Source organism: Dendrobates tinctorius, unplaced genomic scaffold, assembly GCF_039654945.1.
Source record: "Dendrobates tinctorius isolate UK_male_01 unplaced genomic scaffold, ASM3965494v1 ptg000143l, whole genome shotgun sequence".
In the NCBI taxonomy this organism is placed as follows: domain Eukaryota; kingdom Metazoa; phylum Chordata; class Amphibia; order Anura; family Dendrobatidae; genus Dendrobates; species Dendrobates tinctorius.
This window is the reverse complement of record NW_027361810.1, coordinates 29,165,180-29,178,565: the sequence shown is the minus strand read 5'-3', so window position 1 is coordinate 29,178,565 and position 13,386 is coordinate 29,165,180. Positions and strand designations below refer to the sequence as shown.

The following is a 13,386-nucleotide window of genomic DNA, read 5'->3' as shown; positions in this document are numbered from 1 at the left end:
ATCAGTTTTTCAGATACAACGCGTATGAGAAAATTGGACGTGTGTATGAGGCCCAAGACTTTTCAATTAGGGCTGGATCCTACCTGCCCGTTAACTGCCTAGACTTTTGGCCCAGGAGAGTCATGACTGATAGAAAAGGAAAGGGTTCCACCAGTGAAAGGACGCCTTGTCATGGCTGATGGGAACTCATGAATTGGTGAGTTTGCGCACTAAGTAGCTTCATTTTATAAGTGTAGTCCTTAGAGCAGAAATGCAGTTGGAAGTTCACATATTCAATGTTTTCATATATCTTGGCTCACACAATGACTGCTGCAATCTTTAATAAGACAACTGGGTGTTACCAGTTGGGGGTTTATCTCATCATACTATGAAACAGTCAAATTAATGATGAGAGAGGTCGTATTAATCTCGGAACAGGCAACTTGCATATTTAATTTCCCAGAAGAACATTGCATGGCCTAGAAGTCTCCTTACACTGGCATGTCACTCTATACAAGGAGACGTTACCCCTTAGACCCCAATCAGATTCTTACAGCCAAATCAGATCTCATGCTTTCCACTGAGGAGGGGCAACATCACGAAAGAGGTGTCTGAAAATTGATATTCTGATTTGGCTTTTCCTCTCTGAAGAGGCAGCTGGTATATTTAATTTCCCAGAGGAACAATGCATGGCTTATTAGTGTCCTTACACAGTCACGTCACTCTCCACAAGGAGAGACGTTACCCCTTAGACTGTGAAGGGGCACATCCCTTTGACAAGGAAAATATCCATGGGTCAGAATTATTATTTTATGAAGGTCACAAACAAGTCATGAGTGGTAAGAAGTCTTCTTCAAAGCCGGACCCCAAATCGGAGGGTCACTTTTCAAGAAACATTAGCTGCCATTTAGCCGCACAAGTTATATGGGAGATGAGCGGACAGATACTCGATACAGCGTCCATGTCAGTGGCACCTGGCAGCTAGATGAGAGGCCCATGAATCGCTTACGCTCTGGAGCCCCCAGCGCGGCTTTTGATTAGCCAGAACTGGTGCAACGTCATATGATGAGCCTTTCATCTAGCCGCCATGTGCCACAGACCTGCACGCGTTACCGGAGTCCCTAGTTTTGCCCCCATAATTTCACTCTAGGAATTAGTAGGAAGCGTTAGTCTGAGCCCTCATACTATGGGCACAATCAGACAGTCATATAAATGAGACTGAGATCGGACCGCAGAGCTCGGACTGACCGGCGGCTCTCCCGGCAGCATCATTGAAATACATGAAGACGTCAGAGATGCCAACCAGTCCGACAATTGCTGTCCAATCTCAGCCCGATTTATACTGTACATCTGTCTGACTGCGCCCTAAGAAAGGGATTGACTACCTGAAGTTCTGCAGTCTCTTTGGAAAGGATAGAAGATGTAAGAAAATATGATCCAGCTCGCTTTCATTTTTTGTTTTATACATATCTAATATAAAACCTCATAAAGCACAAACCTGCTTACTGGCATCACACGATTCAAGGACTACAGTAGAGTTTTCCAAGGACAGGCACTTCCCTAGTTCAAAGTTTTTTACCTAAAACGCAAAGATGGAAGTTAATCGCATTTAATGTAATCTGCTAAAAGGAAAAAAATGACTTATACGATTGATTTTTCGATAACCTGTACGGACCGGAATCATTTAGGTAGGGTTCACGCGAGACATAATGTGCCTCAAGGTCAAATATTGCAAAACTGTTTGTGCATTTTAATTTAGAACTCCCCTTTATCCTCTGATATATACCGGCCTGAATCCTGGCAAAAGTAATAAAGAGAAAAAAGTTCTGCAAACATTTACTCTCTATATTAATGTGATCGTACTCTTGTGCCCCCTAGTGGCCATTACATACATTACACATACAACTTGCATTTTTTCATAAATTTTATAATTAAGGAAGAATCCCAATAATCTGACAAACAAGAGCAGGTAAATCCCAAGTTAAAAGTGATGCTATCTCATAAGGTTTAGCAAATCCCCCAAAACATCCAGACCTACACTAGGAGACAGCATCAGATGAGGTGTGCCAGTTGCCTTGTACCAGTTTTACTTTTGTACGTTTATTGTCTCCAGATTTTTTCACCCCCAGTAAATTCTGAACAGTTTGGTAATTCCCTATCGAAAGGAAATGTGTTATCAGAATATGGGCTATTGTTTAAAGTAAGTTTTTATAAAAAAATATGCATTTTAAACATTTTCATTTTTCGTCCAATTTTTCATATAACCATTTATAGTAAAAAACAAACAAAACAGAAATCTTGTAATTTTCATACAGGCCACTAGTCTTATATCAGACTCATTTCCTGTTATTTACAGAAGACTTTTCAATATTCTCATTATCATCACAGACAGCATTATGAAGAAAGGTAACAACTTTATCTATAGTATATAACAGGATCCACCATTCACAACAGGTGATGTCACAGCTCGCCTCCTCTTCCTCCTGTTCAGTGACTGATAACACCTCTATATACATGTAATCACAAAAAAATCGCCCACTAATCACACATTCCCCAATTAAGGGTAATATACCTCTAATAATAATAGTCACTAATAATAATAATAGTCACTTTATGGTAACCGAGTAATGAAAAAAACGGTACCACACAATGGTTTAAATTTCTTTTTGTACTCATATGTTTTGTGTTTTATGTCAATAAAGATGTGGATTTTTAATAATTTATACCATTGTGTGGTACCGTTTTTTTCATTACTCGGTTACCATGAAGTGACTACCACCTCTATATACAGTAGATGACACAGGAACCACAATAGGTGATGTCACAGCTCACCGCCTCCCCTTGTACAATGACTCATAACACCTCTAGATACAGTAGATGACACAGAAACCACAATAAGATGATCTCACAGCCCACCGCCTCCCCTTGTACAATGACTGATAACACCTCTACATACAGTAGATGACGGAGGATCCACCATTCACAATAGGCAATGTCACAGCTCACCTCTTCCCCCTCCATTCACAATGATCTTTGCATAGGTTAGAGCATGCTCAGATAATACTTCACAAACAAATAGGGTCTGAATGAGTCTACTGCTTTTAATATTCATGGAAAACAATAAAAATAGCATAATAAGACAGCGGCACTTACCACTCCTTCGGCTCTGACCAGAGGGGCGTCCAGGTCTGGGTAGACATTGTCGATGTACCATTTGAAGCTCTGGCACTGTAATCTCTTCCTCAGCTCCTTTTGCTCCGTCAGGTCACCAATGTTCACCCGTTCTTGCAGAAGGTGATATCCATGACCATAGAAGAGCTCCTTATAGTCGTCCAGCCAGACTTCTGCGACACGGGCCAGGTTCCTCTCCACAGTTTTCACCCGGTCCTTAGGGAACGAGTACGGGTTGTCATTCCTGAAGATGTGGCCAACTCTGGAGCAAGGGATGATCTCAATTTCTCCACCACACATCCAAACCTAGAATACAGGAGAAGCCAAATATATAAAGGGATGTCCTCATCCTCTACCCTGCTAAAGACACGTCTCAAAAAGATATCTGAATGGATGCCCTACAAGGCTCTGTTCACACAGATTATTTTTTTAAAAAAAGTTTCAAAACAGAAAATGCTTTAGGAAAGGGTCCTTTTTTGGGGGTGGAGTTTTTGGAGGAGTTTTTCTTTTCTTGGACCAGTTTTGAAGATTTTTTTCAAGAAGTTTTGGAGGTTTTCTACAGAAGCTTTTTTTGCAGCCTAGTTTGGAGCCGATTCCACCAGGACATGCATTTTTTTTAACCAGGTGCTCAGGGAAAAAAAACCCAAAAACTCAAACTTCTACAAAAAAAAAAAAAAAAGTTTATTTCCCAAAGAAAATTTTTGCAAGTGTCTTTGATGACGCAAGTGTCTTTGAAGACCCCTCATAAAAAAACCTCCTAAAACATGAACATCTCCAGGCTGTATCACATGATATAGGGAAAATGGTTCATAAAAAGATTTCTTAATATTTAAAAATACCTTAAATGATATTTCCATGTTTTCTCCTCCCCAAACATCCAGGCCGGGGTCATAGGTACCGAGTTCATAGAAATATTTCCTATCAATGGAAAATAACCCTCCAGCCATAACTGGGCATCTAAAAAACAAAAGATATGTTATTATTAAACATATAGTAATAGTTTGCATCGAGCTCGTAGCAGTGATACATTATTGCCCTGTTATAGAGGACAGAATTGCATACAAGTGGATTAAGTGCTGTGTGGGTTAAAGGACAGCTTAATTTCTAAGCTTATTTTCCTGCCTACAGAGGGCAAAATGCATGTATTCTTTGCTAAAAATAATTTTTGGAATTAGGCTTCATTAAAAGTTTTGAACAGTTTGCCTTCTATAGCATCTGGGCAGAATGAGTTAACTGAGAACATGCCAGTGAGCTCTTCTTGAGGGAAGCGTTTCTAATTCTTATCGGTTGTTTTTTTGGCTCCTCTCAGCTCATATGTGACCACAGTCCACATCAAAGCTGAATGTGGAAGGAAACAAAGAATATAAAAGCCAAACGGGTCAACATGTTTGACGAAGCCCTATTGTAAAATGATTGAGCCTAAAATGCATGCATTTCATTAAAAAAAAACTAATCAGAGGTGAACAACCCCTTTGTTTATACATTAAAGGGGTACTTTTTTTTTTTTTTTTTTTTTTTTTTAAAGCATGCAGCATAGTCTAAAAGGAACCAGCACAGTTCCCCTACTGGTCAGGTTGGGCATATGACTGCTGCAGTTAGTCACTGGCTTAAAGGGGTATTTATATCCCAAAATGTAGTAGGTGTAATAGCAATATTAGTAAATTACCTCCAGTATGAAAGGTAGTATAGTTCTTCTGATTCACTAAGTTTCTTACCCCATGTGCAGTAGGTTAGATATCTATGGATACAACCACTGACAACTAACTGTCACTATATGAGTGGTCATAACCATAGATATCTAAGCTACTGCACATGGGGTAAGAAACATAGCGAATCAGAAGAACTATACTACACTGCTAATTGGAGGTATTTGCTAATATTATTATTATTACACCTACTACCTATTGGAATAGGATCTTGGAGATGGGAATACCCCTTTAAGGACTGTTGCAGCCAATCACTGGCTGCAGATGAGCCCTACTTGTCAGCACTGCAACCAGGGATTGGTTGCAATAGTCACATGACATGTCCCTATGGCAGGAACAGGATTTACAAAACTGATCTCTGAATAATGGATGGAAGGCAGCTCTAGAAGAGCCTCTGTGGTGGTCTGGTAGGTGCGGATTTAGTTATCTTTTTAGTCCATGCTTTATGTTTTGAAAAAAAAATCAGGGCTAGAAAACCCTTTAAGGGCTCAGCACCGGACAATGAAAAAGTACAAGATCTCTGATGAACTTTTCCACTTAAAGCTGCCTGGGTTGCCATCATCCAGAGTTATTAATTTCATAAAAAGGCACCAATAACGGCCAGGTATAGATCCTAAGGGCAATTGTTTGGTATAATAGCAAAACAAAGGACAGACACAGAAACAGAGGGAGAAAGGTCCCGTGCATAATACCCTATACCAATATAGTCAGCCATAACATAAGTCACACAATGTGACTGGCTGCATAAGGAGTAAGAGCGAGCTAACCCTCACAAAATCCTAAAAATAAACCCAAGTGGGTAAAAGATCACGCATATAGAGGGGAGCTTACCAATGTGGATATGCACGGACCCAGGACAGAGGGTGAGACCCCGACGCGCGTTTCGCGTCCACACAGGCTGCTTTCTCAAGGGGATGACATGTTTTGCTATTATGCCATTTTATTATATCTAGATTGTATTGTGACTAATAAAATTGTTATATTTTTTATTATATTGAATCCGTTACTCCATTTGTTTTCCTAATTTCTGAGTATTTGCCTAGAGTGGAACTTGTATTGATATGGCGGTCTACTTATACATATTACCGCCAATTGTGTTTAATAAGCTATTGGGCATTTCTGTGGTTCTAGTTGCCATCATTAACTCGTCTAACAAGGTTTGTACTGTTCCTCTGGGCGCAGAGTCGGTGCCCTCCTGCCCCGAATATGATCTGTTGAACGCGCCCGCACTCGACCGTAAGTGACAGATTTCCTGATGTGTAATAGGAATCTTAGAGAATGTGACATGCTTAGCGGGCGGCGAAGTGTTCACCTTATTGGATCCATCTCCGTTATCTTGTTTTTCTGGAGAACGTCTGCAGGGATGGGCTTCCAGCCAAAGTTCATCGGCCAAGTGAAAATACCTCTCTGGAAGTTGTCCACGGTCATATAGCTGGGGGAGAAGCGATAGTGATGAGAATAAAGGTACATGGTTCCTCAAAAGTTATTGTTCAGTAAAATTGCATTTATGAACTATGGCCTCCCTCACTGACCTCTGTAAAGTCTAGTCCTGGCCGGCCGAATACGACGGCACCATGTGGTCTGCATGGGCGTATCGCCACCAAAGCAAAAGTCCACACACCCAGCCAGGCTGTTTGTCAGGCAATCCCTGCATGTGTTGCGGCTTTCGAACAGCCACGAGACATGCAGCCACAGGGACTCGAGCATATATTTTTTTTGAGGTCCCTCAGATAGTACCCGAGCATGCTTATTTAACACCTCATCCGCACACATTCGCTCATCGCTAGATGGGACAAATCAGAGCTGTTTCCCATTTCTCCAAAGACCCCATAGCAGCCACACAGCCGGATTCCAAGGTATGTATGTCTTGGACAAGTTACATTGTATTCTACACAGCACATGTCCAGTTATGATCGTAAAAATGTAAAATTTTCCTTGTCTGCCGCTGAAGGAGATCGGCGCCTAAAATAATGTAAAATAATATTCCAAAAAATTCTCCATAAAGTGTCACTTGGGTGATTGCGCTCTCTACACACAGCGGAACTCTACCTCATGTCCTTATCATTGACGACTTCAATCACCGGGCACGCCACTTTCTTTCTGTTTATCCGCACTTGTTCCAGGAGAGGTTCCAGCCATCCGACATTGCACTCAACGTGCGAGTCCAAGAACGTCAGCACGTCCCCTAAAAGATAAACAGGGAACGTTCACACACATCCTACGGGCACCACGTTCTGTAACGCCTTCATGACCGGCCGATTTGTCAATTCTGGGCTTTCGTTTTTTTTTTTCCCTACCATAAAAGTCATAACTTATAATCAGCAGAGGGGAGCGAGGGTTTGTTCTCGGAGGGTCCAGTTTTAATTTTGAATGACACCAATTAGTTTACCATAAAAAGTGCTGAAAAAAAAAAACAGGGAAAAAATTCCAAGTGGGGTGAAATAATAATAAAAGAATGCAATTCTGCCATTGTTTCTTGAATTCTATTTTTCCGACATTCTTTAGTCAGTATAAAAAAAAAGAAGAAGGAATAGGATTCTCGAAGTCAGGACGAGGTCACACGGCCACACTTTTTGGCCAATGTTATTCAACAGGGCAAGGCACGTGAGAGTTTTTCTTTTTTCACGGAACAAATCTACGCGTGAAAAAAAAATGGCAGCTGCACTAGGTTATCCCATATGTCAGAGGAGATTCGCACATTCAAGTCTATGGTTGCGCACAAAATAAATGGGCGGCACGGTGGCTCAGTGGTTAGCGCTGCAGCCCAGGGTTCGAATCCCACCAAGGACAACATCTGCAAGGAGTTTGTATGTTCTCCCTGTGTTTGCGTGGGTTTCCTCCGGGTTCTCCGGTTTCCTCCCACATTCCAAAGACATACTGATAGGGAATTTAGATTGTGAGCCCCATCAGGGACGGTGATGACAATGTTATTATTATTATTATTATTTATTGTTATAGCGCCATTTATTCCATGGCGCTTTACATGTGAGGAGCGGTATACATAAAAACAAGTACAATAATCTTAAACAATACAAGTCATAACTGGTACAGGAGGAGAGAGGACCCTGCCCGCGAGGGCTCACAATCTTCAAGGGATGGGTGATAATACAGTAGGTGAGGGTAGAGCTGGTCGTGCAGCGGTTTGGTCGATCGGTGGTTACTGCAGGTTGTAGGCTTGTCGGAAGAGGTGGGTCTTCAGGCTCTTTGTGAAGGTTTCGATGGTAGGTGAGAGTCTGATATGTTGTGGTAGAGAGTTCCAGAGTAGGGGTGATGCGCGAGAGAAATCTTGTATGCGATTGTGGGAAGAGGAGATAAGACGGGAGTAGAGAAGGAGATCTTGTGAGGATCGGAGGTTGCGTGCGGGAAAGTACCGGGAGACGAGGTCACAGATGTATGGAGGACTCAGGTTGTGGATGGCTTTGTATGTCATGGTTAGGGTTTTGTAATGGAGTCTCTGGGCAATTGGGAGCCAGTGAAGGGATTGACAGAGGGGAGAAGCTGGGGAATAGCGGGGGGACAGGAGGATTAGTCGGGCAGCAGAGTTTAGAATAGATTGGAGGGGTGCGAGAGTGTTTGAGGGGAGGCCACAGAGCCACAGAGCATGAGGTTGCAGTAGTCAAGGCGAGAGATGATGAGGGCATGGACTAGGGTTTTTGCAGATTCTTGGGTGAGGAGTGAACGGATTCGTGAAATATTTTTGAGTTGAAGTCGGCAGGAAGTGGAAAGGGCTTGGATATGTGGTTTGAAGGAGAGATCAGCGTCAAGGATTACTCCAATGTGTGCAAACTGTAAAGCTCTGCGGAATATGTTAGCGCTATATAAAAAATAAAGATTATTTATTTATTATAATATACTGGATCCCATAATGAGCCTCCGTGAAGCATATGATTATTGCAAATACATTGTCATTCGTTTACATAAGAAACTATATTCAGAATTGTACATTTATAACACCTGCAAATGTATAAAAATGGATGCCGTACGGATGACAAATAAGAAAATAAAAATCACAAGAGCTTAAGTACATATATATATATATATATATATATATACATACACACACATACGATCATGTGATATATACTATATATATATATTAAAAAAATCCTCCAACGTTAAATAATATGCTTGTGTGAATCCAGCCAGTACAATCATGGCGGTACCAAACTTGTTAGGTTTTTGTGTATATTTTAGTGGTAGCAAAAAATTCACGTTTGTATTGTCATTATCTGAGATCTGTACATTTTTTATTCTTGGACCTGTGTAAGAGCTGGCATTTTTATTCACACTATTCTGAGATGTATACGATGTTCTTTTTATTACATTTTGTGGGTGCAAATGCGTCAATTTAAAAAAAAAAAAAAGACAAAAAAAAAAAAAATCACAATTCTGGTGTTGTCATTTTGTATTCTCTATACAGCATTTGCCATGTTTGCTTTATTTATATTTCCATAGATCGGCCGTTTTTGGATACAGCGATACCAAATGATTATTTTTTTTAGTTTATTGGAAAATGATATTTTAGTTTAAGGAACTAGATAGCCAACAAACACGTCGTGGTCTACTCCTGCAGTCACTCTTCCATCCTCCAGTCCTCCTATAGGATTAGACTAAATAGGTTTTTTTTTTTTATTACTATAGAAGAAAAATGGATTTGGATTGGAGCTGCAGATAGAAAATACTAAAGGAAGACCTTTTGACAATTTTTGTCTTATTTTTTAGATAGATCTGAAAAAAGGAGCCGTACACAGGACTGTTACGATACGACAATGACCCCCAATTACTTTTATTTTCTAATTTATTTTTTTCATTGGGAAAAGTGGATGATTTAAATGTTTATTATATTTTAATAAGTTTTTGCTTTATTTTTTTAGACTTTCTAGAGAATCCAAGTAACATATTGCGTCACCATGGCACAGGCTGGGCTTCATTAGAGTACTGGGATGGACAACAGCATAGTGGCAGGTGCTGGCTGTATAAAGCTGGCGGCACCTGACCAGTATGGAGCTAGCTCCGCTCCTGTACTCAGTTCATACACCTGCTCCTGATATAGTATATACTATGTTGGAAAGGGGTCAAGAACTATCATCTATTGGCCAGAGTAATGAGCCTCTCGCACTTTGGAGGAACTAACACGTCCAATTATTATAATTACAGAGACAACACAATTATTTTCAATAGTGTAATGCTTCAGTTCACCTGTAGTGGCGCTGTGGGGAAATTGAACACTTGATGATGCAGATCTTAGCCGATCACTGGTGGTTACGGCACTGGAAACCTTTATAATCTCCTTGGATATAAACCCAACAAAGTGTTATTACCTGTGGCAACATTTGCACCGGCAAGTCTGGCTCGAATTAGCCCATGTCTTTCCTTTAGATGAAGTATCCGAACTTTGGGGAACTTCTTCATGAAATCATCTAGCTCATCTTTGAGGTAGGCTGAAGAAAGCAAAGGATGACAAAAACAGGAAATTGGATATATCTGCTGTATTTTGATTCCTTTGCGCATGAGATGACGTAGACTATCTTTATTATTGACCTTGTAAGACACTGACCTTTGGTGCTGAAGTCGTCTACGAGGATGACCTCTTTGACTAGATGAGCAGGGGATCGGTTGAGGACACTAAATACTGAGCGGAGGAGGGCGGACCACACCTCGTCCACAAAACACATGATGATACTGGTGCTGGGAAGATCATCGTGGACCAACTGATTGGCGCACCTGCAACGATCACGTGGAAACTCCATTATAGCCACTAGTGTTTTATAAATACTACAGGCACTTATGTATAGATTATAGATTACTGCAGGCTATCGGCATGACCGCTCCTATTCTTCCATGAGCAAGCAGCCCGCTATGGTGGACGCCTTAGGGTATGTTTCCACAGTCCGTACCGGCAGCGCTTTGGACGCAGCACATGTCCAAAGCGCTGCCGGCTTTTTTACCGCCGTGATTCCGCATGTGTTCTTTGAACCATGCGGAATCACCGCGTCCTATATATTGCACTGTGATATTTATCTTGTGGAGACTGAGCGTCTCCGCAAGATAAATAGACATGCTGCGGTCTAGAAAGACGTGCCGCATGTGCGTATACACAGGGATGCCGGAGGCATCTGGACGCTGCGGATTGGACGCTGTGGCTGTACGCAGCATCCAATCCACAGCGTTTACTGAATGTGGAAACATGCCCTTAGTCTTGTTTCACGCGCCCGACATTCATATCTGTACATAACCCAAGACGTTCAGACTGGCCGCGGGTCTCCTGACCTGAGATGAGGTCAAGGGACCCAACGCCTATACTCGGACCATAAGTTTCAGGTGGGTGAAACTGGCTTTAAACCATACAGGTGCCAGTCCAGGAGCGAGACCTCACCTCTGAGTCATTAATCATATACACCTTTAACCACTTCACCTGTTCCATACCTACGGGGATCTTGCACCTCCACTTTATCAGAATTGTTGGGCTCGGGATAGACTGGCAGTGACACGGATGGCAAGCTATCCTCTCTTGTGAATGGTGACCTCTTGTGCAGCAGCTAACTCTGCAGAATGCATACATGGCACCATTTACGGGATCTCTCATGGAATCAGCATTCAGCTGGCAATTACTATACATTGTTTCACTGGAGAATATTAATGTCGGACACTGATACAGAGGGAAAGACTCCACCTCTATAAAGTATAAAGTTCATATGCTATACTTTTAACATATCCTATAATGCAGTTTACAGACTGATCCAAGTTTCAAATATTTATCTTGAGGAAGTGTCCCTCAAAGTAAAGTAGACTGGGTGTCAGCTCAGTGTGTATCCAGGGTGCTGCTGTCTCCTTTAGCTCATGTCTGCGCAGCTTCTATCCTCCACTTAATTTCTGCTTGTGTACTTTCCTCCCTATCTGTAGCCAGTTTTCTCCACCCTCTCTGTCCCTGTGCATGCTTTCTTGCCTTTCAACTCCTGAGATCTGTGTACAACCACCTTCCCTTACTTGCTGCTACCTCTAACATTACAGAAGGGATGAAGATAGGAGAGATAACCGTGACAACTGAGCAGCAGGAGCTCTGATGCGATTGTTACTGTTTCTGCAAAAGCATTGAGCTAGATAAAGTAAACTCTCTATAGCAGCAAAATGATAGAAGTTTTTTTTATGAAGACTATATAGAAAGCTTCCCAATTTTGCTTTTAGTAAGAAAATTAACACTAAAAAATGAATAGCTTTTAAAGGCATAAAAGGGAACCTCAACGTCTGTCTCTGTTACACATGTGGATAAAAAAAAACACATTTTTATAAAACAGAGGATAACTGCGTTCTGAAAATCAGTAACTACCGGGAATCCCATAATTGTTGAAGCAGATATCAGCCCTTTGATAATCTTATATATACAGCAGGAGTTCCCTTCCACAAGGTCCACATAGATGCGTCATTTCTGCCTGGTCATCGAGACGTCATGCAATGAAGGTGATAAAGTTGTATCTTGGCTCAGGTATATACACTGACACATCTGCACCTGTACGTGGCACAGGCGTGGGTATACAATGAGTCACCAGGAAATTTGGCTATAATTAGCTGTGCTAGATACCGAAAAATCCATATGAACTTGAAACGATAGATGTGTGTATGTGTGATATATATATACATATATATATATATATATATGTATATATTACACAAGAGGCATGTAACTGTATATACTGTAGAAATATTATATATTATATAAAAGAATAAGAGTGTAACGGTTTCTATCTAACCTTAAACCCCGTTCTACTTGCCACATAAGTTCCGCAATGGTCAGACCTCTATTTTGATTTAATTGTATATGTATAAGGGGATTATGGCAGCCAATTACTGCACACAATAGTTCCCCAGGGTGTAGGGATTGGCTGCCGTGGTTGTATCAGGTGACTTAGGGCCCCGTCACACATAGCGACACACCAGCGATCCCGACAATGATGTCACCTTGTCAGGATCGCTGGTGTGTCGCTACATGATCGCTGGTGGTGACCTGTCAAACCGGCAGCTTCACCAGCGACACGCGGGTAACAAGCGATGCACGTCGCTTAGTTACCCACTGTGTATCTTAGTTACCAGCGCGCTGGTGCAGGGAGCTGGTAACCAAGGTACACATCGGGTTTCTAAGCGCTGCACGTCGCTTAGAAACCCTATGTGTACCTTAGTTACCAGCGCCAGCTCGCTGATTGCTGGTCTCCCGCCTGCCACGTGATGCGTGCTGGGCAGCGGGAGACCAGCGATCAAAAGAATGTCCTGGCCATTCCAGGACGATCAGCGATACCCGGCAGGGGGGCCGGTCGCTGATAAGTGTCACACACAGCGATCTCGCTGGTGAGATCGCTGTTGCGTCACAAAACTTGTGACTCGGGAGCGATCTCGCTAGCGAGATCGCTGTGTGTGACGGAGGCTTTACCATGGATGTCAAGGCAGTACTGGTAATGGGGGATGCCCCGGGGGTCTGGTATATTATTTAAAAAAAAATAATGCATTTTCTAGTCAATATTTGAAACTGGTTTATAAA

The 13,386-nt window shown here is 41.8% G+C and overlaps 1 protein-coding gene across 1 annotated transcript in view; it reads right to left on the bottom strand.

Annotated features, from left to right (window-relative positions):
* GALNT5 (polypeptide N-acetylgalactosaminyltransferase 5) overlaps window positions 1-13,386 on the bottom strand; it is a 30,772-nt gene that overhangs the window by 4,054 nt on the left and 13,332 nt on the right. Inside the window, exons 2-8 of the mRNA XM_073545652.1 lie at window positions 10,414-10,580; window positions 10,178-10,297; window positions 6,906-7,041; window positions 6,169-6,288; window positions 3,990-4,107; window positions 3,133-3,456; window positions 1,478-1,558 (exon numbers count right to left, since the gene is read on the bottom strand). Coding sequence (XP_073401753.1) covers window positions 1,478-1,558; window positions 3,133-3,456; window positions 3,990-4,107; window positions 6,169-6,288; window positions 6,906-7,041; window positions 10,178-10,297; window positions 10,414-10,580 — 1,066 coding nt within the window. The remainder of the gene's footprint in view (window positions 1-1,477; window positions 1,559-3,132; window positions 3,457-3,989; window positions 4,108-6,168; window positions 6,289-6,905; window positions 7,042-10,177; window positions 10,298-10,413; window positions 10,581-13,386) is intronic.